At 36.8% G+C, this 22,788-nt stretch overlaps 1 protein-coding gene across 2 annotated transcripts in view; it reads left to right on the forward strand.

The window, feature by feature from the left end:
* Positions 1–22,788, forward strand: part of FBN2 (fibrillin 2) — a 270,327-nt gene that overhangs the window by 117,792 nt on the left and 129,747 nt on the right. For both annotated transcript variants that reach the window (XM_035290955.3, XM_035290956.3), the window contains one exon: positions 6,610–6,735. In XM_035290955.3, the coding sequence (XP_035146846.2) occupies positions 6,610–6,735 (126 nt within the window). The remainder of the gene's footprint in view (positions 1–6,609; positions 6,736–22,788) is intronic.

Consider the following 22,788-nt stretch of genomic DNA (forward strand, 5'->3'; position numbering starts at 1 on the left):
TCATGGTCTCACTAGTAAGTGTGTAAAAATTGATCTCATGGAGTAAGAAAGTATAGTAAGAGTTAACAAAGGCTGGGAAAGGTGTTTGGCCTTAGTGGAGGATGAAGAGAAGTTACTTAATGGGTACAAACATACAGTTAGATAAAAGGAATAAGTTCCAATGTTTGATAACAGAGTACAGTTACTATCCTTAACAACGAGGTATTTTATATTTCAAAATAACTAGAAGACAAGACTTGAAATATTTCCAACACATAGAAATGATAGTCTTAAGTTGAGAAATATCCTAAATGCTCTGACTTAATTATTACACATTCTGTGCATGTAACTAAATGCCACATGTCCTATAAAAATGTACAAATATTATATATTAATGAAAAACTTTTTTAAAAAGTTTACATGGAAATTCATGTGCAATCATATAATATATGGGACATATGTAAAGAATCTTTATAACTCATTAGTAAAAAACAAGCAGCTTAATCAAAAACTGGGCAAAGGAATTGAACAGCTATTTCTCCAAAGACAATATGCAAAAGGCAAATAAGCACATGAAAATGTGCTCATCATTATTAATCATTAGGAAAATGCAAACCAAGTTACAATGTGATACCACTTCACACCTACAAGCAAAAAATAAAAATAAAAAGCAGATAATAATGAGTGTTGGTGAGGATGTGGTATGTATGAGAGGAAGCCCTCATACATTGCTAGTGGGAATGTAAATTATTACAGCTGCTTTTGGAAACCAGTTTGTGAGTTCCTCAACAAGTTAGGCATAGAATTACTGTATGACTCAGCAGTTCCACTTATAGGTATATACCCAAGAGAAATTAAAACATTTGTCTACACAAAATGAGTACCTGAATGTTTATGGCAACTTAATTTATAATAGCCAAGAAATGAAAAATGGAAATGACCCAAGTACTCATTGACTGATAAATGGATAATATCCATACAACAGAATATTATTTACCAATTAAAAGGAATGAAGTGCTGACACATGCCCCAACATGAATGAACCTTGAAAACAAGCGAAGTGAAAGAAGCCAGACACAAATGACCACATATTTTATGATTCTATTTATAAGAAATGTCCAGAATAAACAAACATATAGAGGCAGAAATGAGATCAGTAGTTGCCTAGGGCTTGAAGAGCAATAGGAGGAATGATTGCTGATAGGCCGGAATCTACTTGGGAGGATGAAAATGTTCTGAAATCAGGCTGTAGTAATAGCTGCACAACCTTGTGACTATACTAAAATCATATGAGTTTTATACTTTAAATGTGTGAATTATGTGGCATGTGAATCATATCTCAGTAAAACTGTTGATAAAATTATAATGAAATGCTGAGTATGGTTCAGACACACCATGCTTTCAAAATCTGAAAAGACAAAAGCAGACATCAATATTCCACTGCAACTTATAATATCAATAATGTCTGTTGTCTTTAGAAAAGCTGGAAATGGACATCAAATTATTGCACTTAACACTTCAATCATGAATTTTCCTAATGTCAGACAGTATATGAATAAGTAGAAGTTCAATGTGTGCAAAAATATGCTTCCTTTTTTCTATAGCAAAAAGATACCATACAGAATAGTCCAAATACGTGTAATACTTGGCAACAATGGAAAAAAAAATGTTCTAAGAACATGTTTTTAAAACAAAATTTCTTGTTTTATTTGTACTAAGTTTCTGTAACATAATTGTTACATAGATGGCTTTTATCTGTGACATGTACCTATTAGAACGGACAGTCTCTCTAGGGCATTGTTCTTAGAATTCAGTGACATCTGAGATCACGTTAGCACAACTTATCAAATTATTCATTATATTCTTTTTAGTGTAAGATTTACAGGAAATGTTGGTTGACAAATATGAGGTTATGTGGTTTGGCAGTCAGAAATCTGTCAGATGGTTTAGTTTAGATTACATTTCCTTTTTTTAAAAAACCTGTGTTCAGAGTCTTCACATTACTAAAGACGTCCCAGTCTTTCTCTTTTTCTTCTTTGAAGTAACACTTGACAATCCCCCTTTTCACCGTGTTCTTCCTTAGCCTCCATTCATCACATCATTCCTCCTTCCTCCCTGATCTTTCCTTCCCAGACTCCCATTCTGCTTTTCTTCCTCTGACTTTTTCTTAGATGTTGATGGTTCTCATAGTTCCCTCCTTCAATTCTAGTCTTTTCATTTGTCTTCTTTGGAAATCTCATATGTTGCTACAATTTCAAAGGCAATCCTTATACATGACAATAAAGCCACAAATGTCCATCTTCAGAACTTAGCTCTTTGCTAAGTTTCATGCCCAGATTATTAGCTATGTAGATTAGAATGTTTACTGATTTCTCTCAAGCATCTCAGGTTCAAAATGTGCAAAGCTCAACCTAACTGTAAAACATGTTCTTCCATTCTTGTTCCATTCTTTGTTAATAGCGCTATGTCATCATCCTTGTCCATCAGAATAGAAGTATGAGATACCTTTCTGGTGGCAAAGTCCTTCCTGTTGATTTTTCCTTCATATTATCTCCTGAGTATATGTTCTCTTCCTCATGATCAAGCTCTCTATATTTATCCCTGGACTATTATATCATCTGTCCACATTAAATACAAGGACTGTCTTTCTAAAATATTGATTTGCTTATGTAATTCTCTTGTTTAAACGCATCCATAGACACCATTCATCACCTTCAAAATAAAAGCCACAGTCCTTGGCTTGGCTTTTCAGGATTGACATATGCCTAACTAGCTAAACTTATTGTCCATCAGTTTTCCAGCGATTCCAGTACACTCTTCATTCTTCAACTGTGGCGTATTTTCAGACCCAGTTGCCCTGTGCTGTTTGTTGTTGACGTTGTTTATTAGTCGGAAGCTAACTTCACTCCACTGGCCACAAAAATTGGTTCAGGACTCTAGGCCTATGCCAATCAAAACATTTTCTTGGCTAGAGGAATCATTCAGCAATTAGCATGTGATCCAGTTGAAGACATTAGGACAAAAGGATAATTTGCTGGAGGCTTCTGGAAAAACTTTTCTTCCTCTCAGGAGAGAGCACTGGAAAAGACACTCTGTCTTCAACTAGATGTCCCAGTCAAAGGTCTTGCCTAAACCTGCTGTATCCATTTTGCTCCAATCAGAGAAGACACCTCAAGTTAAAATACATAGGAGGGCCTAGTTGAACATGTCTCATAGAAACTGAGCAAGACACATTGGCTGAAACCACTTCTGGACTTCAGATATGACAGTATTAAATTTCTGATTTATATCAGTTTTTCTGATATTTGCAGTTTGCAGTTTGCAAAGCTGCAAACTGATTCAAAAAAGTTCAAGGAGAGATAAGTGGCAGCATGTTCAGTGTGTAGAACATGGATGAAACCAATTACCATTGTTAAGACACTGATTTTTCCCATGAGCAGATTTGTCACCTTTAGGCACACTTGTTTATACATAGGTAAAATATGTCTTATATTTGTGGAGATACTACTTTCAAATCTAATTATGACATATAGTATTGAAGAACTACTATTCAAAAGAGCTAAATGCCTGTATCCTTCTGAACATAAGTGTTCATGCTAAATTTAAATTGATGGATAAACATTGTAATACAGACAGGAGGCAGGGAAATACTAGGTCCAAGACTGGGGTGGGGGTTCCTGGCAAGGACTCCACCCTCAAGCCTGGACCTGCAGTCCTAAATGAGAACATGAATTCCTGTTTTCCTGCCTGAATGTTGCCTTTTCCAAAACCACCCTGGCCCGCCACAACTCCCACCTTGTACCCATAAAATCCCCAAAGCTCCACTGGCAAAAGAGCAGAGAAGCATGGCAGAGAAGGAGAGAAGCAGCATCTGAACATCAAGAGGTGAAGAGACAGCTGGACACCAGAGACTGTGGTTGTGGAGGAGTTTGGCTGAGGATGTTCAGAGAGGAGTTTGGCTGGGGATGGCCTAACTCCAGGGGAATGTGATCTTCCCACTCCATCCCCTTTCCAGACCCCCATATCACTGAAAGCCACTTCCGTCACTCAATAAAATCCTCTGTATACACCATCCTTCAATTCATTCATGTTACCTGATTCTTCCTGGACACCAGACAAGAATTTGGGAAACACTGAGCACTGAAGCCATCTGCGGATGGCAAAGCTAAAAGAGCATTGTTTGTAACACACACTCTCTGAGGCTCCAGAGGTGGCAGGCAACAGCTAGATACTGCTGTGGGCTGGTACAGGGTTTGTTCCTGCCAGCATCTAAAGGTACTCACCCTGGATCCTGCACCCACTCACCTGTGTGCTCCCCTCCCACAACGGGCTTTAGCATGGCGGCTGAAGTAAAGAAGCCACCCCTGTCTTAGGTCTTGCGAGGGACTCAAGGGAACTCTCCCATCTCAGTTGGACATCACTATATGAAAATGCAGGGGTTTGGGTCAGTATTTTGGAGTCTTGGTGTTATTGTTGTTTTATAAAAGCACCTTAGTTTTTATTGTTTAAAATATGGGGGATGCCTACCTCAAAAATGAATGAAAAGCATTTTCTATTTTTTATACAAAACCTAAGAGCCTTTTATGTATAATTATATTGAAGCTAGCCTTTTAAGATTCCTACTCAATTCTAAAGAGAATTGTGAAACACATAGGTTTTTTTTGCACAATAAAATTTTTAACACAAAAACCACAGATTGAATGTTACTCTACATGTTCTTCTATGTCCCAGAATTTTTTTCTCCAAAATAGAAAAATGTCAAACATGAGTATTTAAGACTAGGGCATGGAGAAGTTCTTTATTATGCAAGGAAATGCCTAGAAATAAAAGCCAATGCTTAAATGAAGAAGTTGAGTCTCTTAATGTTTAATAATTTGCAAAAATCCTGGGCTCCATAAGCGTCTGGATAATTGGTATAATTTTAGACATTAAGAGAGCAAGAAAGCAAGTTTTAGTTCTTCATTTTTTTAATGCTTACTTTACCTTGTACCCTTCTTTTCCTTCTTTTTTTTTTCTCTTCCTTATCCAGAGGTGATGATCAGTTTATGTGGTAATTTCAGTGTAGCTATTCTAGTTTCATCTCTCTTCTGAATCCATGTTCAGTCGTATTAAGATTCACTGTACTAAGATAGCAACACAGGATGCAACAGGTCCTAATTTTGCACACATGGTTTTATTTTGTTGGATTAAGTCTGATGGCAGCTTTTTTTACCACATTATATATTTACTCCTCATGCAGTCAATTCATGTTAGAATTCTGATGTCTCTTGGGAAATTGGTAGAATTTTTATTTGTACCTCTGTGCCTTCAGTGGCTAAGTGTTAAGCCTCAAATGAAGATATTATTTCAGAGAATGTCTGAATCTGGTAACTTTTTTTTATAAGAACATGCCAAGAAAACACACAAGCATATAGTTATTTCCTGATAAAGCTTGTCGACAAGAGTGACTTGTCAGAATAAATGGAAAAAAATAATGACTAGACCAATAGAAAGATGTAAGAAAGGCATTGCCAACATTTTTCTTTTTAAGTTTGGGGTTTAAAAAAACTTTGTGTGCTTATAATAAGAATATAATTTTTTTTGTCTTTTTTATTAGGCGTTTTAAAAGAATACATGCAACCAAAAAGAGAAAAACTAAAAGTCAGCTTACTTTGACTTTTCAGTAATTATCTATATTTATGGCTTTTATTGTTCTTTCTTCTAGTTATTGGTCTTAGCTACCTCTGTTCCTTAAAAAAGACAGCCACCTCGCAGGATTGTTGGCTGGATTTTTCTCACAATGGCTCATTTCCTTTTTAAATGTATTAGCAATTAACTCCCAGTTGTCCCTAATTGCAGCTTTGTTAGATTTTTCCACCTGTCTCTGCTTACTGAACTGGAAGAGAAGTACATTAAAAGTTTATATAAATGGCTGGATTTTCTGCTTTAGGGAAAATTTAAAAGAAAGCAGACTTTTCGTTAATGGGAAAGGAAATAGAGCATTTCCAGCATTGAGTATGCTGAATGGATAAATGTAGGAAGGTACAATAGGAAAACTGGACACATCCCAAAGCCTCCCAAGTTTTGCCCTTTGCCATGTTTCTGTATTATTTTAGATTGAAGTTATTCCCAGAATGTCAAATACACCATATTCAAATGTAAGTACAAAACATATCCTAAAGCCAAGTGAAAAAAAAAGGTTATTTGCCGCTCTCCATTGGTTCAAGTAGTGTGAAAATTAGTTATACATTTTCAAATATAGTTATTCTGTATTTTAAAATGTAATCCATGTATGTGTTTTTTTAAAGGCTCTAGTAGGATAATTCTCTAGTTGAAGTAGAATGGAAACTAAAACATTGACATTTTTACTTATTTCCAATTTAAATTGCATTTTTTAAAAAAGGATATCGAGTTCTGCTTTAGTTGGCCTTGTTTTAAGTTCCGTGGGAGTTTGCTTTCATCTCAGTTCCCATAGATACGTGTGAGAAATTCTTTAGGGCCTGAAACAAGAGTATCTTCGGGGTTATATGATCTGACCTAATCAACCATGAATCAACTATGAATGCTCTCATACTCTTTTAAAAAAATCTCCTTTAAAGGCTATTTAATGAAGTCCTTTCTCAATCATCTTCTCCTTCTTCCCTTGATTAGACATTGATGAGTGCAGCATCATTCCTGGGATATGTGAAACTGGCGAATGTTCCAACACCGTGGGAAGCTATTTTTGTGTTTGTCCACGTGGATATGTAACCTCAGCAGATGGCTCGCAGTGCATTGGTAAGCCTCACATTTTGCAGGCACAATACACTATTTCTTCATAATGACAGAATAGCCCAAGCAGGTATGAAAATGGCAATGATTATAAAATATTGAAGAAATGGCTGAATGAGTTGTTTAACGTAAATGGTACCAGTATTGACGGATTGAAAGACCAGGTACTCTTTGCAAAGACTTCAGTTTCAGAAGCCATCTGGGTTTGTTTTATGTTGTCCAAGTTATTTGGGGAATAAAGAAAGACTTCCTCAAGACATTGCTCTTGCCCAGAGTTAGAGACAAGAAGGCATGAGAAAAACATTTTTTTAATCTGCTTTTGGAGACAGAATGTAGTAATTAAAGGTTCTCTTGCTGCTATGAATCATGAATGTAGTCAACATCTTATTTACTTAGAATTTGTTTATTCTATTGAAAATAATTACTATAAAAAAGAAAATGACACATTTAATTTGGTCTTTAAATATACTCAAATTAAAACCATTTTATACTCTCCCTCGTTTATTTACAAAGATGAAATACTGCTCACAGTCATGGTGTAGGTTATCTGTTATTGAGCAAGGCTTAGACATCTGCCTTATTGTGAGCATAGAGATTGTGAAGTGTCTTTTGGTACATAATACGGCACAGTGAGCTACCCTCCCATTTCTCTTCCTGAGCATTTAGCCTAGTGTATTCCAATTTTAAGCTAACAATAGGTAGAAAGAGAGGAAAAATAATGCACTGTTATGTTTCCTGGCACCAAAGATTCATGTAGTGCAGGAATTAGGTAAATTAATCCAATACCTAAAGAATTGTGTTGTTTGGTTCACTAGAGGGTGGCAGTTTGGGCAGTATCTCTCTCTCCCCAAACCAGGCAGTTAATATGTCAGCAATGAACTGCCAGGATTGTAGGTCTTAATGATACCCTAATGATTCCCATGGTGCCCAAAAGAACTGGGTTGATGAGATGGAAATACAGAGTCAAAGATGTAAGCTAGAAGTCCTAGGCCACCAATAATAGAACTGGGGGCTGAATTCATTTGATTAAATGTACTGATATAATAGGTCATCCAAGAATGGATGTAAGAGATACAAATCCTGACTTCAGAATGCCATTTTGTCATCATAAATAACAGTAGAAGCCTAGTAATAGCAGTAATAGAAGAAACAGTGACAGTAGTAGTGAAAATAACAGCTGTCGTTTAAGATTTTTTACACATACCATGTATAGGACACTGAGCATCTCCACTACCTCATTATCTCATAGCTGTGAGGAGTCAGGCAAGCTACAATCTCCTCTACACTTTAGTTTCCTCTAATAAGTGACCAGTAAAATATTCTTCATTATTATTATTATTAACAAGAGGAGGATGTGCCTGCTCTGGACCTATATGGCATATGGTCCTTCTAATAGCCCTGTGTGATAAGTATAGTTATTCTAGATTTACAGATAAAAGAATTAGTTCAGAGAGGTTAAATGACTTGCACAGTGTTTCACAGCCAGTGAGGAGCCAGGATTCAAATCCTGATGCCAGCCTCTGTGCTGCTGTGACACTGCACTGCCACTTAGCCATTTAAGGTTGTGGAGATGCCGTGGCTAGATGTCAGGGCCTCCAGCATGAGTGGCTTTTCCACTGTCATACTAACAGCCTGCTTTGAGAAGTAAGATGTCCATTGGGAGCCTCATATCATGTCTTTGAATGAGAATTGTTTGTGTTTTACAGATGAATCAGAGTTTCTATTTTGCATTAGGTAAATCATTTTTGGTAAAATATTAAGTCTGTATAACTGAGCAAATAAACTATTTTAGGGTCATTGTTGCCAGTTGGCTCACTGCACAGTAGGTTTGATTCATTTAATACCCTGGTTCCCCCTTATCCACAGTTTCACTTTCCATAGTTTTGTTTTCTACAGTTCCCACTGTGATTCAAAAATATTAGATGGAATATTCCAGAAATAAACAATTCATAAATTTTAAATAGTGTATTGTGCTGAGTAGCATGGTGAACTCTTACACCAGTATTGATGCTAGCAATTCAGATATATAGCAAGAAAAGAAAAGAAATTGTATGCTGAGTTTACTAAGATCTATGGTAAGAACAAATCTGTTAATGAAATTGTGAAGGAAGAGAAATGACTTCATGCTAGTTTTGCTGTTGCACCTCACCCTGCAAAAGTTGCAGCCACAATGCATCATAAGTTTATTTAAGATGGAAAAGAAATTAATGTGTGGGTGGAAGATATGAACAGAAATATGTTCAAATTGAAAGCAGTTGGATTCAGAACCATTCAAGGTTTCAGGCATCCACTGGAGATCTTAAAATATATCCCCCACAGATAAGGGAGGACTACTGGATAATTTGGCTGTCAGCTTTCTATGAGAGTTGAGAATTAGTGCAACTACCTACACTTGGCTTGATTTTCTTAAACTCTATAGGAAAATAATATGTTTGTGCACACATGCATTGTGAACACAAAATCATCACCTTGGAAGACGTATAGATTCAACTCTGTAGGAGAAGAGTCACATTGGGAGTCCTCATTGAACACTGCAGCCTGGGTGCTGCAGAACCTGACTTCAGGAAACTTTGCTCCTAGAATATGGCTAGAAGAAATATGACTGGAGAAGGAATTGAGGTTAATATTGTGAATTTCTGGAAATGCCATATAAGGCACATGTTTTTTATTTGGTAGTCAATGTAGAGTAACTGAAGGCCTTTGAGAACAAATTGGAATGCGAGGTTGGTGGACTGAGAATAGTAAGAAACTAGTTATAAGGCAGAATTTGCCAAAACAAGTTTTAGTGTTTTACTTCCCATTTCTAAATTATTTCTTTATATTTATAACTTACATTTCAAAATCTGTCTCTAGTCAAACAAAACTTGCATTCATATTTTTGTGTTGCATTGGAAAAGAAGCATGAAATCTTCATTTTAGTCAGATAATTAAGACCAGGATCATCAGTACCTGATGATTTACTGAGGTGGCTTTTCTTCAATTGAAAGACATTTGATTTACCATGAAGTTATGATAAACTCTTTTTATCTCTTGCCCCCTTATGTTATTAAAGTCCAAAGTCTCTACTCAGATGTTCAAAGACCTTCACAACCTGTCCTAGCTTGTATTCCAGACTCATTTCTAGCCACTTGCCCCCTCACACTCATATCTCTCTCATTGCTGTACATGATCACACTGCCATCCTTTTTGCCAACAGTACCCCTTCTGCCTGAAGCATATTGACTTTCCCCTTCTATGCTCATTAAAACCTAACTCATTCTTTAAATCCAAATTAGGTATCACTTTTCCTTTTCTTTCTTTTTTTTTTTTTTTTGAGATGGAGTGTCGCTGTGTCACCCAGGCTGGAGTGCAATGGTGCCATCTCAGCTCACTGCAGCCTCCACCTCCTGGGTTCAAGCAGTTGTCCTACCTCAGCCTCCTGAGTAACTGGGATTATAGGCACTCCACCATCATGCCTAGCTAATTTTTGTATTTTTAGTAGAGATGGGGCTTCCCTGTGTTGGCCAGGCTGGTCTCAAACTCCTGACCTCAGGTAGTCCACTTGCCTCGGCCTCCCTAAATTCTGGGATTACAGGCATGAGCCACACCCCTCGCCAGTATTGCTTTTCCTTATAGGTGTTTCACCTTGGGAAAAATTATTCGGTCCCACCCATAATATGTTTTCATTTTCTTCATTCTAGGGCTTACTGTATTGTCACAGGCACTTGTGCATTACTCACTGGTTGGACTGTGGGCTTCGTTAGACCCTGTCTTATGCAGGTTCATGGACCCTGGGCTTTATGTAATATGCATCTGGCATAAAAGTTTGTGCTCAGTAAACCTTTTCTGAATGAATAGGAAAACCAATAAAGGAATGAATGAGATTATATTGAATGTAAGAACTTCATGTTGATTACAGTGGCTTTGCAGCCTTTGGCATCTCTTTGGACATGATGTTGTGCCACTGAATTATGGTCTTCCATGCTCAGAAGGCAAGAGCTAGCTTGAGGTTCAGAAAGCTAAGTCCTGTGCTAACCAGGAGTCCCATTCATTTCACTATCAACATCCTGAACACTAGGAACAAAGGAAGTTCTCTAGGAAAGGGAGAATGGCTCTCCAGAATCACAAAACCAGTGTTAAAATTAAGTAAGCAGCTTAAAAATGTTTTGAATGGGCCGGGTGCGGGTGCGGTGGCTCAAGCCTGTAATCCCAGCACTTTGGGAGGCCGAGGCGGGTGGATCACGAGGTCGAGAGATCGAGACCAACCTGGTCAACATGGTGAAACCCCGTCTCTACTAAAATACAAAAAATTAGCTGGGCATGGTGACGCGTGCCTGTAATCCCGGCTACTCAGGAGGCTGAGGCAGGAGAATTGCCTGAACCCAGGAGGCGGAGGTTGCGGTGAGCCGAGATCGCGCCATTGCACTCCAGCCTGGGTAACAAGAGCGAAACTCTGTCTCAAAAAAAAAAAAAAATGTTTTGAATAACTATGTTACATTTGGAATAAGTATGTATTTTCCATATATAAGAAAAAATTAATCTAACATTTTAATGTGTATGAGATATTTGATTTTTGAAATTCTGAGACTGTATTTTCTCAGATTGAATTTATTTGGTGGAATTATTTATGTCAGAGATATTTTCATGCTCTTTATTTTCTAACCACATGTATGCTAACGATAAGAGTTGGATGAACTTAGAGCTTTTTTTAGTTCTAAACTGCATGTTATCTGCAGCTTTATTCCAAGAGCTTGCATGTGCTGAAAGTGACCTTTGCTGAATATTGCCCTAATTTCTTATTCTAGTTAACACAGATATTCTGAGTGTACACCACATGATAAAACATCAGTCAACTTGATCTTATTTCTTTTATGTGCCGGAAAACAGTTTCACATGGCTGGGAAGTTTAACTGGGCAATTTAATTATAATACATGATAATTTTCTGCTTTCATTGTATACTAAGTAGAAAAATCAAATTTCTGATTTGTTTATCTATCTAGTATGTTTAATTATCTTTTTAAATATACAGGAAAGAACGTTTTTAGCATAGAGCACGAACATATGCCAGTTCTGGGAAAAAAAAAGGAGTTAAACATACCTACTAATATTTTTCTAAAAAGTGTTTTACATAGCACTACTTAATGAGCCTTAAGTCATTTTGGAGTTAACTACCATGGTCATGTCCAAGGAATTATTAATACCTAATTTCCACATTGTTATATAGGCACAGAAGAATGGCTGAAAGCCAGCAATAAATAATGCATTGGCAAAGAGCAGTCAGCAACTTCTGTGTGAAAGATAATGCATCTGCTGCTGTTGTGTATACAGAGTGAGAAAGGACCCTAAGCACAGGGACCCAAAAGTGCCAGTTAAGTTCAGAAAATGGGATTAAGCATTTAGAAATACTTACAGTAATATGTCCCATAGCATCCAAAGGCATTTTCTTAAGCTTTCCAAACGTTTTAGTGCACAATACTTCTGTGGAGTATTCTTGAAAAAATAAAACCTGAAAACATAATGTGAAAAAATGTAATACTAATATAAGAGAAACGTTGAGGCAGTAGGTGATTGCTATTTTTTTGTTTAGGTAATAGTTCTCATTCATCAAAAAGAAAAGCTTTAATATTATAGTTAAAATCATCAAGATGAGCAGTGGTACAGACCTTAAAAAATGGGTAGGAGCTATATAGATAGGAGGCCGGGAGGGCATGCCAAGCAAGAAGAGTGGTATGAGCAAGACTACAGATGCTAAAGGTGTCTGAGTAGGTTCAGGGTGTGGGGAGGAGAGCTTGTCTGGGAAATAGAGCTGAGTCAGAGTAGTTGAAAATTCAGTGAGAAGGATAAGTTGAAGCTAAGATTCTGTTGCAAAGGTTATTAACGGCCATGCTAATGAGCTTCAAATTTTTGAGCAGACAAAAATTAATGAAGTTTGAAAGAAATGAGGAAGATCATCACAATGGCACAAAGTGATGACTGGGATATGTTTTTTTTCTTTTTCAAGAAAAGAGCAAGGTACAGAATCATTAATGTTTTATGCAGCGCTCTATGTAACTAACGCTGGGTGTTGATTCCACATGCATGTGTGCATTTGGAGCAAAACACTTGGAGAAGCCAGAATTTCTAAAATTATTTAACTAAAGGCTAGAGAGGGAACCAAAAAGAAAGAGTATACTAAATAGTGCTTTAGTTTTAGCTTTAGAATTATATAAAAGCTGTTGGTGGAACAAGGATATCAGTTTTATTTAAGAAAGGAAGAAAGTGTCTTAGAAGGAGGCATTTTCCTTACAATGAGGAAGAAGCACTTCATTCACTATTTTAAAGGAAGAAGTAAACCTTGGATCCATGGTAGTTCTGTTTCATCGCTCCTAGTTCTGTAGTCACTTATGAACAATGTAAACATGAAAGTATTTTAGGAATAGTAAGAATCCATAGAATCAATCAAGGGGTTACAATTTAAGATGAGATTTTTTTAAAAAAAGAATCAATCAAGGGGAACCCAGGCTAAACCAGACCATCAAAGAAGTGGATGCCGGCGTCCAGTCTTAGAGAACGAAGCATGAGACAAAAGCATGTTCAGCTGCCATTGCCAAACACCTACTGTCTATCACTATTTTTCTTACCTGGGCTAACCTCATTGGGGTTTTCTGGCTGAACCCTCCATTTTTTAATGAGTAAGCCTCATTCCACAGGAGACATTTATTTCAAGGTACAATCCCCAATTTTTACCAAGTTTTCATCACATTGTATAATTAATCATTAGTTCTCTTAAACCTAGTTAGATTAAATGTCAAACCATGAAACAAACCCTGATAAGTGTACCTTCATTATCTTTCAAGACAGATTTATATTTAATCAGAGGAAATGAATTGCTTCCTCTTTCTCAGTGTTACTGTAAATGTGACTTCTTGTAAGCCTTGTTCAGGAAATGTAGTAAGGGTGATAGAAAATGATTAGAGGAATAGACTTGTTTTCATTACTTAGAACACACCAGTTCTATAGTTAAACATATAGCAAGCATTAGAAGTTCGTTTTTACAGCCTTTCATTTGCCTTTGCCCTTAATGGTTCGCTGTTTCAAGGGGCAGTGTGCCTGGACAACTCTTTTATCTCTATCAGGTGCCCCTTTTTTTTATTGTGTACAGAGAATGTACTATGCTGTGGCACCATCATATTACTGTAAGAATTTCTAAATGCTTAATTCCATTTTCTGAACTTAACTGTCACTTTTGGGTCCCTGTGCTTAGGGTCCTTTCTCACTCTGTGTACATGATGGAAAAGAAATAGAATATTCTTCCACATGATACACTTTTTAATACATTGCTTTCTAAGGGCCATGAAATCTCATGCACACAAGGGAAAGGGTGGTAACTCCTAGGCTCTGATTTGCTTTGAAATAGTCCTTTTTGGAGACCTATGAGATGCTTCACCAGTGTCTGTCTCATCTTGGCAGGTTTTGGCTCAAGGAATGAACAGTAGGTTGCCTGCCTCCTTGTTGTTACTAGAAAAGACTAATTGTGGAATTCATGGAAAAAGTTACAATTTATTTTGCTGTTCTCTCTTGTTGCCTCTCCACCCTCTCACCTATGACTTCGTTTCCTTAAGTGTATTTATTATAGGACTGACCAGAGGTTTCCAAACTATGTAAAACAATAGCTATTAATTTTTTTTTTAATTTAAAGACATCTCTTTAACATGAAAAATGTACTTCAGATCCCTACATTATGATAATTTAATATTTGTGAGAAAAATATGTAATGAAAATGCTCTTGGGTATTTAGTAATAATTGTAAATGAATTTGGATTTATTCGTTACGGTGGCATACTCATAAATGTGAATCATGGTAGTGCCAATTAACTGTGAGCTGTTACTCGTATTGCAGTGTTCAATGTAAATATGGATTTGTGAACCCCTCTCAATATCATTGTATACTTCCAAAGTCTAGGGACTGCTACAGAATGGATTCCTTATGACATTGTGCTTGGCATTTGTATTAGTCCATTTTCTCATTGCTGAGAAAAACATACCAGAGACCAGGAAGAAAAAGAGGTTTAATTGGACTTACAGTTCCACGTGACTGGGAAGGCCTCAGAATCATGATGGGAAGTGAAGGGCACTTCTTACATGGTGGCATCAAGAGAAAATGAGAAGCAAAAGCAGAAACCCCTGATAAATCCATCAGATCTTGTGAAATTTACTCACTATTATGAAAATAGCATAAGAAAGACTGGCCCCCATGATTCAATTACCTCCCTCTGAGTCCCTCCCACAACATGTGGAAATTCTGGAAGACAAAATTACAGATAATATTTGGGTGGAGACACAACCAAACCATAGTAGCATTTTTATACATATTACCTTATTTTCAATGTGATACTGTATTTGGTCCATGACTTGTTTAGAAGTATAGGAAGTTTTCTCACTTTTTAAATTGATTTCCAACTACATTTCATACATTGTAGTCCAAGAATATTGCCAGTTGATACCAATTCTTGGAAATATTCTGGTACAGTATTTGCTTTATGGCTTAGCAAATGATTTATCTTTATAGATATTCCATATAGACTTGAAAAAGATGGATTTTCTCTAATTGATAGGTACTAGATTGTAGATATATCCATTAGATCAAACTTAACTGCACTATTCGAATTTTTTTGTACCTACAGAATTTTGTCTGCTGTATCTATTACTGAAAAAAATCATGTAAATTTCCCACTGCAGTGATAGATTTCTCTGCTTCTGAATGTAGTTTTGTAAAATTATATTTTATATAGTTTGATGTTATGTTATAGGTGATAAACGTTTAAAAGTATCTGTCATATTTTTCTAGCGAATTGAACCTTTTTAAAATTATGTATTGACTCTAAATTTTTTTTTTTATTCTTGGTCTATTTCTAAATATTTTCTTTTGGTTTATTTTGTATCACGTTTTGTGAGTGGTAGTAGACGTTTTAAGTATACACCTACTGTATATTTTTCCTCTCAGTCTTTCCTCTCCCTTATGTTTCAAATGTGTTTCTTTTAAACAGCCTTTATCTATTTTGTTTTATTTTTACAGTCTGTAAATCTTCACCTGTTCTTGAGATTTAAATCCATGTGTATTTATTGTAGTACTGATATATCTGTTTTTATTTTTACCATATTCTTTGTGCTTCCTAATTATCTTGCTCTTTTTGTAGTTTTTTTCTCCTTTCTTGGTTTCTTTTAGATTTATTTGGGATCCCCCAACCTGCTGCTTCCAACTCTGTTATCTTTCTCCTACATGTTAAGAAGTTATATACTTTATTTCTGTGGCTTCAGTGGCTATGCTAGCTGTTTTAAGATGCATATTTAAACTAAAGTCTAAAATTAACCTGTATGTTTACCTATATATAAGCAATAAAAGCATATTTAAATGATTAAACTTCAATCTTCCCCTCACAACTTTTTAAAATCTAGTATATTGCCATTCTCTATATATGACAACTTAATCATTATGGTTTAATATGTTAGGACTTACTTAGATTTACCCACCTGTTTAATATTTTTTGCTCAGGATTTCTTCCTGCATCTCAAACCTTCCATTGGGCTCTTCCTTCTTTTGCCTGAAGTACCTCTTTCAACATTTTTTTAATCAAAAAACTCTTGATAGAAAACTCTGGTTTTGTTTTCTTGAAAATGACTTTAATTTGCCCTCTGAAGATATGATTTATAACAGTACAGAATTTTAGGTTGACAGTTATTTTATCGGAGTGTACTAAGATATTATTTCATTGTGTTCTGGTGTCCATTGGTGCTGCTAAGAAGTCAGCAATTCATTGTTTTAAATACCATTTCTTACCAGGTGATATGTCGTGACATTCCACCATTTTTAAGATCTTTATCCTTGCAGTTCTGCATTTTTACAGTGGTACGACTAGTTGTGGATTTCTTTTTATTTATCCTACTTTGAATGTATTGGACCTGTTACATTAGAGGTCATACAACATTGCTAGAAAGTTCTAAGTTAATATCCATTAAATATTGCTTCTTTCCCATTCAGCTTATTACTCTTTCTAGTACTCTTACTAGATGTTGTATTAGTCCATTTTCATGCTGCTGATAAAGACATACCTGAGATTGGGCAATTTACAAAAGAAAGAGGTTTATTGGACTTACAGTACCACATGGCCAGAGGGCCCTCCCAATCACTTCGCAAGGTGAAAGGCATAACTCATGTGGTGGCAGACAAGAGAAGAGCTTGTGCAGGGAAACTCCCATTTTTAAAACCATCAGATCTCTTGAGACTTATTCACTGTCACAAGAACAGCATAGGAAAGACCTGCCCCCATGATTTAATCACCTCCCACTAGGTCCCTCCCATAACATGTGGGAATTCGAGATGAGATTTGTGGGGGGGACACACCCAAACCATGTCAGATGTACAAAGGTGTGCATGTAATTATCTTTTCGTTCTCACCTTCATATTTCTTAACCTCTCTTTAAAATTTGAATTTGTCTATATGAGCTAATTGAAGATAATATATTCATATATTATACCAACTCAGTAATTCTTCATCTATGTGCAATACACTTGTTTAATATAATCAGATACTTCATTTCATTTACAGAAGTTTGAGCTCTTTTAAGTCTGTTCCCGTTCATTGTTTATGGGCCTTTTCCCCTTGTTCATACATATCTTCAGACTTGAATTGCTTTAAATATATCAAATATAATTTAGTTATTAGTTAATATTTAATTATTAATAATTTGAAATAATAATTGATGGAATTGGGCTGACCATTTCAATATCAGAAATATACTGGTTACTTAACAGTTTTTGTTTCTTGTTGTGTTATTATATATTTTCCTTTTAGCAGCTCTTTTGTCTTGGAACTTTATGAGACTCCTTTGAGACTTTCATTAATCTTAAGTCCTCTAATTGTGTTGGCTGTAGTGAGTTGCCTGGAGTATCTCTACCTGAGAACCTCTTTACATTATATTCTTCCTTTGAAGTTCTTCAGACCAAAAACATACTATGAATTGAGGCGTCAAAGCTATTGATGTGAGGAAGACCTTGTGGTTACAGATTCTTAGGAGAAATCTTTCTTTTTCCTCCATGAAGCATCAAGGTAGAGACTGACAAGTTTCTTGGATGCCCCATTACCTTATCCGTATACTATATCCATATGCTAAGGATATGACTCTTTGGAACCCTACCTTTTGAGGGAGTTTTCTTGAACTCCCGACCTCAGGTGATCTGCCTGCCTTCGCCTCCAAAGTGCTTGGATTACAGGCGTGAGCCACCACGCCCGGCCAGGGGAGTTTTCTGTTATGTACGGGGGGAGAGTGGAATCTGGGCTTTTTTTATCTTATGCTCTGGGCCCTGTGAAACTATCAGAGTTGAAATTCACAGTCTTCAGAGTTTAATATAAGCCTAAAGGTGAAGCCTAGTTGCTCAGATACCTCCTAAGAGTCTCATTTTTCACCTCATTTGGGGACTCTCTTTTATCCTTCATTCATGCGAGCTGGTGGATGTATTTTTAAATATTTTTTCATAATTTATTCAGGATATTTTGATTGAGAGGTACATTCAGGGTAGCTAATTCACCATGAAAGCTGCAAGAAATAGAACATACGTTGTTTTATTTCATTCTTCCACCAACCACATTCTGTACAGAAGAAGGATTAAATATAGTTGAAAATCAAACAGTTAATATTTGAATGTAAAACTAGGTCTTTTGACTCAAGGCCATGGTATTGTTTTGTTTTGTTTTCAAACCCTGTGTTACAACCTCCTCCCTGTAGAAGCCTTAAAGAGATAAATATATTCATCCTAACTTGTAGCACTGATTGTGTTTTATAACGTTAGTGATTATTGTTAAGCATTTGGGACTTTCTTATCTTAATTTACATCCTGGTCTTGAGGAGGTAGTATATGATACTTTGGGTTCCTAAAATGAATATTTCAAAAATTGTTTCCTTTGATCATTCATATGAATACAAACTTAGCTGTGCAATTATTCCTAATGACAGCCTGTCAAAGTCCAACTCAAGTTTTTGAAATTTCTGCAGTGCCTTGAAGTATGTGGGTGTACATCACATTTAGTGCCTTGTTTGGGGGCATACCGGGATTTTGGGGGAGAAATAGAAGGAGGTGTTCGATTCTTATACAGAGTATCTTAAAGCCAATTCACTTATTTTATGATAGCTTAAAAGCCACCTGAGGCATGCTCTATGTGGGCGATTAGAGGAAATAATATGCTTACTTTAAACTCAGTGTGCAATGCTGAAAATTTAAACTTTACCTTTTAATGTAATTATAAGCAATTAACAGTTTCTTCTTTTTTTTTGTTTTTTGTTTGTTTATTTATTATTTTTCTTAACTGCATTTTAGGTTTTGGGGTACATGTGCAGAGCATGCAATACAGTTGCATAGGTATACACATGGCAGTGTGTTTTGTTTGCTTTCACCCCTTCACCCACATTTGGCATTTCTCCCCAGGCTATCCCTCCTCACCTCCCCCTCCCACTGGCCCTCCCCTTTTCCCCCCAATAGACCCCAGTGTTTAGTACTCCCCTCTCTGTGTCCATGTGTTCTCATTTTTCTTCACCCGCCTATGAGTGAGAATATGCGGTGTTTCATTTTCTGTTCTTGTGTCAGTTTGCTGAGAATGATGTTCTTCAGATTCATCCATGTCCCTACAAACGACACAAACTCATCATTTCTGATTGCTGCATAATATTCCATGGTGTATATGTGCCACATTTTCCCAATCCAGTCTATAATCAATGGGCATTTGGGTTGATTCCAGGTCTTTGCTATTGTAAACAGTGCTGCAATAAACATTCGTGTACATGTGTCCTTATAGTAGAATGATTTATAGTCCTTTGGGTATATACCCAGTAATGGGATTGCTGGGTCAAATGGAATTTCTATTTCTAAGGCCTTGAGGAATCGCCACACTGTCTTCCACAATGGTTGAACTAATTTACACTCCCACCAACAGTGTAAAAATGTTCCTTTTTCTCCACATCCTCTCCAGCATCTGTTGTCTCCAGATTTTTTAATGATCGCCATTCTAACTGGCGTGAGATGGTATCTCAATGTGGTTTTGATTTGCATCTCTCTGATGACCAGTGACGATGAGCATTTTTTCATATGATTGTTGGCCTCATATATGTCTTCTTTCGTAAAGAGTCTGTTCATATCCTTTGCCCACTTTTGAATGGGCTTGTTTGTTTTATTCCTGTAAATTCATTTGAGTTCTTTGTAAATTCTGGATATCAGCCCTTTGTCAGATGGGTAAACTGCAAAAATTTTTTCCCATTCTGTTGGTTGCCGATCCACTCTAGTGACTGTTTCTTTTGCCGTGCAGAAGCTGTGGAGTTTCATTAGGTCCCATTTGTCTATTTTGGCTTTTGTTGCCAATGCTTTTGGTGTTTTGTTCATGAAGTCCTTGCCTACTCCTATGTCCTAGATAGTTTTGCCTAGATTTCCTTCTAGGGTTTTTATCGTCCCACGTCTTATGTTTAAGTCTCTAATCCATCTGGAGTTAATTTTAGTGTAAGGTGTCAGGAAGGGGTCCAGTTTCTGCTTTCTGCACATGGCTAGCCAGTTTTCCCAACACCATTTGTTAAATAGGGAATCCTTTCCCCATTGCTTGTTTTTGTCAGGTTTATCAAAGATTGTATAGTTGTATGTATGTTGTGTTGCCTCCGGTGCCTCTGTTTTGTTCCATTGGTCTATATCTCTGTTCTGGTACCAGTACCATGCTGTTTTGATTACTGTAGCCTTGTAGTATAGTTTGAAATCTGGTAGTGTGATGCCCCCCGCTGTGTTCTTTTTGCTTAGAATTGATTTGGCTATGCGGGCTCTCTTTTGGTTCCATATGAAGTTCATGGTGGTTTTTTCCAGTTCTGTGAAGAAAGTCAATGGAAGCTTGATGGGGAGCAGCGTTGACTCTGTAAATTACTTTGGGCAGTATAGCCATTTTCACCATATTAATTCCTCCTAACCATGAACATGGAATGTTTCTCCATCTGTTTGTGTCCTCTCTGATTTCGTTGAGCAGTGGTTTGTAGTTCTCCTTGAAGAGGTCCCTTACGTTCCTTGTGAGTTGTATTTCAAGGTATTTTATTCTTTTTGTAGCAATTGCGAATGGCAGTTCGCTCTTGATTTGGCTTTCTTTAAGTCTGTTATTGGTGTAGACGAATGCTTGTGATTTCTGCACATTGATTTTATATCCTGAGACTTTGCTGAAGTTGCTTATCAGTTTCAGGAGTTTTTGGGCTGAGGCGATGGGGTCTTCTAGGTATACTATCATGTCGTCTGCAAATAGAGACAATTTGGCTTCCACCTTTCCTATTTGAATACCCTTTATTTCTTTTTCTTGCCTGATTGCTGTGGCTAGAACTTCCAGTACTATATTGAATAGGAGTGGTAAGAGAGGGCATCCTTGTCTAGTGCCGGATTTCAAAGGGAATGCTTCCAGTTTTTGCCCATTCAGTATGATATTGGCTGTTCGTTTGTCATAAATAGCTTTTATTACTTTGAGATACGTTCCATCGATACCGAGTTTATTGAGAGTTTTTAGCATAAAGGGCTGTTGAATTTTGTCAAATGCCTTCGCTGCATCAATTGAGATAATCATGTGGTTTTGTTTTTGGTTCTGTTTATGTGGTGAATTACGTTTATAGCCTTGCGTATGTTGAACCAGCCTTGCATCCCCGGGATGAATCCTACTTGATTATGGTGAATAAGTTTTTTGATTTGCTGTTGCAATTGGCTTGCCAATATTTTATTGAAGATTTTTGTATCTATATTCATCATGGATATTGGGCAGAAGTTTTCTTTTCTTGTTGGGTCTCTGCCGGGTTTTGGTATCAGGATGATGTTGGTCTCATAAAATGATTTGGGAAGGATTCCCTCTTTTTGGATTATTTGGAATAGTTTTAGAAGGAATGGTACCAGCTCCTCTTTGTGTGTCTGGTAGAATTCGGCTGTGAACCCGTCTGGACCTGGGCTTTTTTTGTGTGGTAGGCTCTTAATTGCTGCCTCGACTTCTGACCTTGTTATTGGTCTATTCATAGTTTCGGCTTCCTCCTGGTTTAGGCTTGGGAGGACACAGGAGTCCAGGGATTTATCCATTTCTTCTAGGTTTACTAGTTTATGTGCATAGAGTTGTTTGTAATATTCTCTGATGATGGTTTGAATTTCTGTGGAATCTGTGGTGATTTCCCCTTTATCATTTTTTATTGCATCTATTTGGTTGTTCTCTCTTTTCTTTTTAATCAATCTGGCTAGTGGTCTGTCTATTTTGTTGATCTTTTTAAAAAACCAGCTCTTGGATTTATTGATTTTTTGAAGGGTTTTTCGTGTCTCAATCTCCTTCAGTTCAGCTCTGATCTTAGTTATTTCTTGTCTTCTGCTGGGTTTTGAGTTTTTTTGATCTTGCTCCTCTAGCTCTTTCAATTTTGACGATAGGGTGTCAATTTTGGATCTCTCCATTCTCCTCATATGGGCACTTATTGCTATATACTTTCCTCTAGAGACTGCTTTAAATGTATCCCAGAGATTCTGGCATGTTGTGTTGTCGTTCTCATTGGTTTCGAAGAACTTCTTTATTTCTGCCTTCATTTCATTGTTTACCGAGTCAACATTCAAGAGCCAGTTGTTCAGTTTCCATGAAGCTGTGTGGTTCTGGGTTGGTTTCTGAATTCTGAGTTCTAACTTGATTGCACTATGGTCTGAGAGGCTGTTTGTTATGATTTCAGTTGTTTTGCATTTGCTGAGCAGTGCTTTACTTCCAATTATGTGGTCAATTTTTGAGTAGGTGTGATGTGGTGCTGAGAAGAATGTATATTCTGTGGATTTGGGGTGGAGAGTTCTGTAAATGTCTATCAGGTTTGCTTGCTCCAGGTCTGAGTTCAAGCCCTGGATATCCTTGTTGATTTTCTGTCTGGTTGATCTGTCTAATATTGACAGTGGAGTTTTAAAGTCTCCCACTATTATTGTGAGGGAGTCTAAGTCTCTTTGTAAGTCATTAAGAACTCACCTTATGTATCTGGGTGCTCCTGTATTGGATCCACATATGTTTAGGATCGTTAGCTCTTCTTGTTGT

Source organism: Callithrix jacchus, chromosome 2, assembly GCF_049354715.1.
Source record: "Callithrix jacchus isolate 240 chromosome 2, calJac240_pri, whole genome shotgun sequence".
NCBI lineage: Eukaryota > Metazoa > Chordata > Mammalia > Primates > Cebidae > Callithrix > Callithrix jacchus.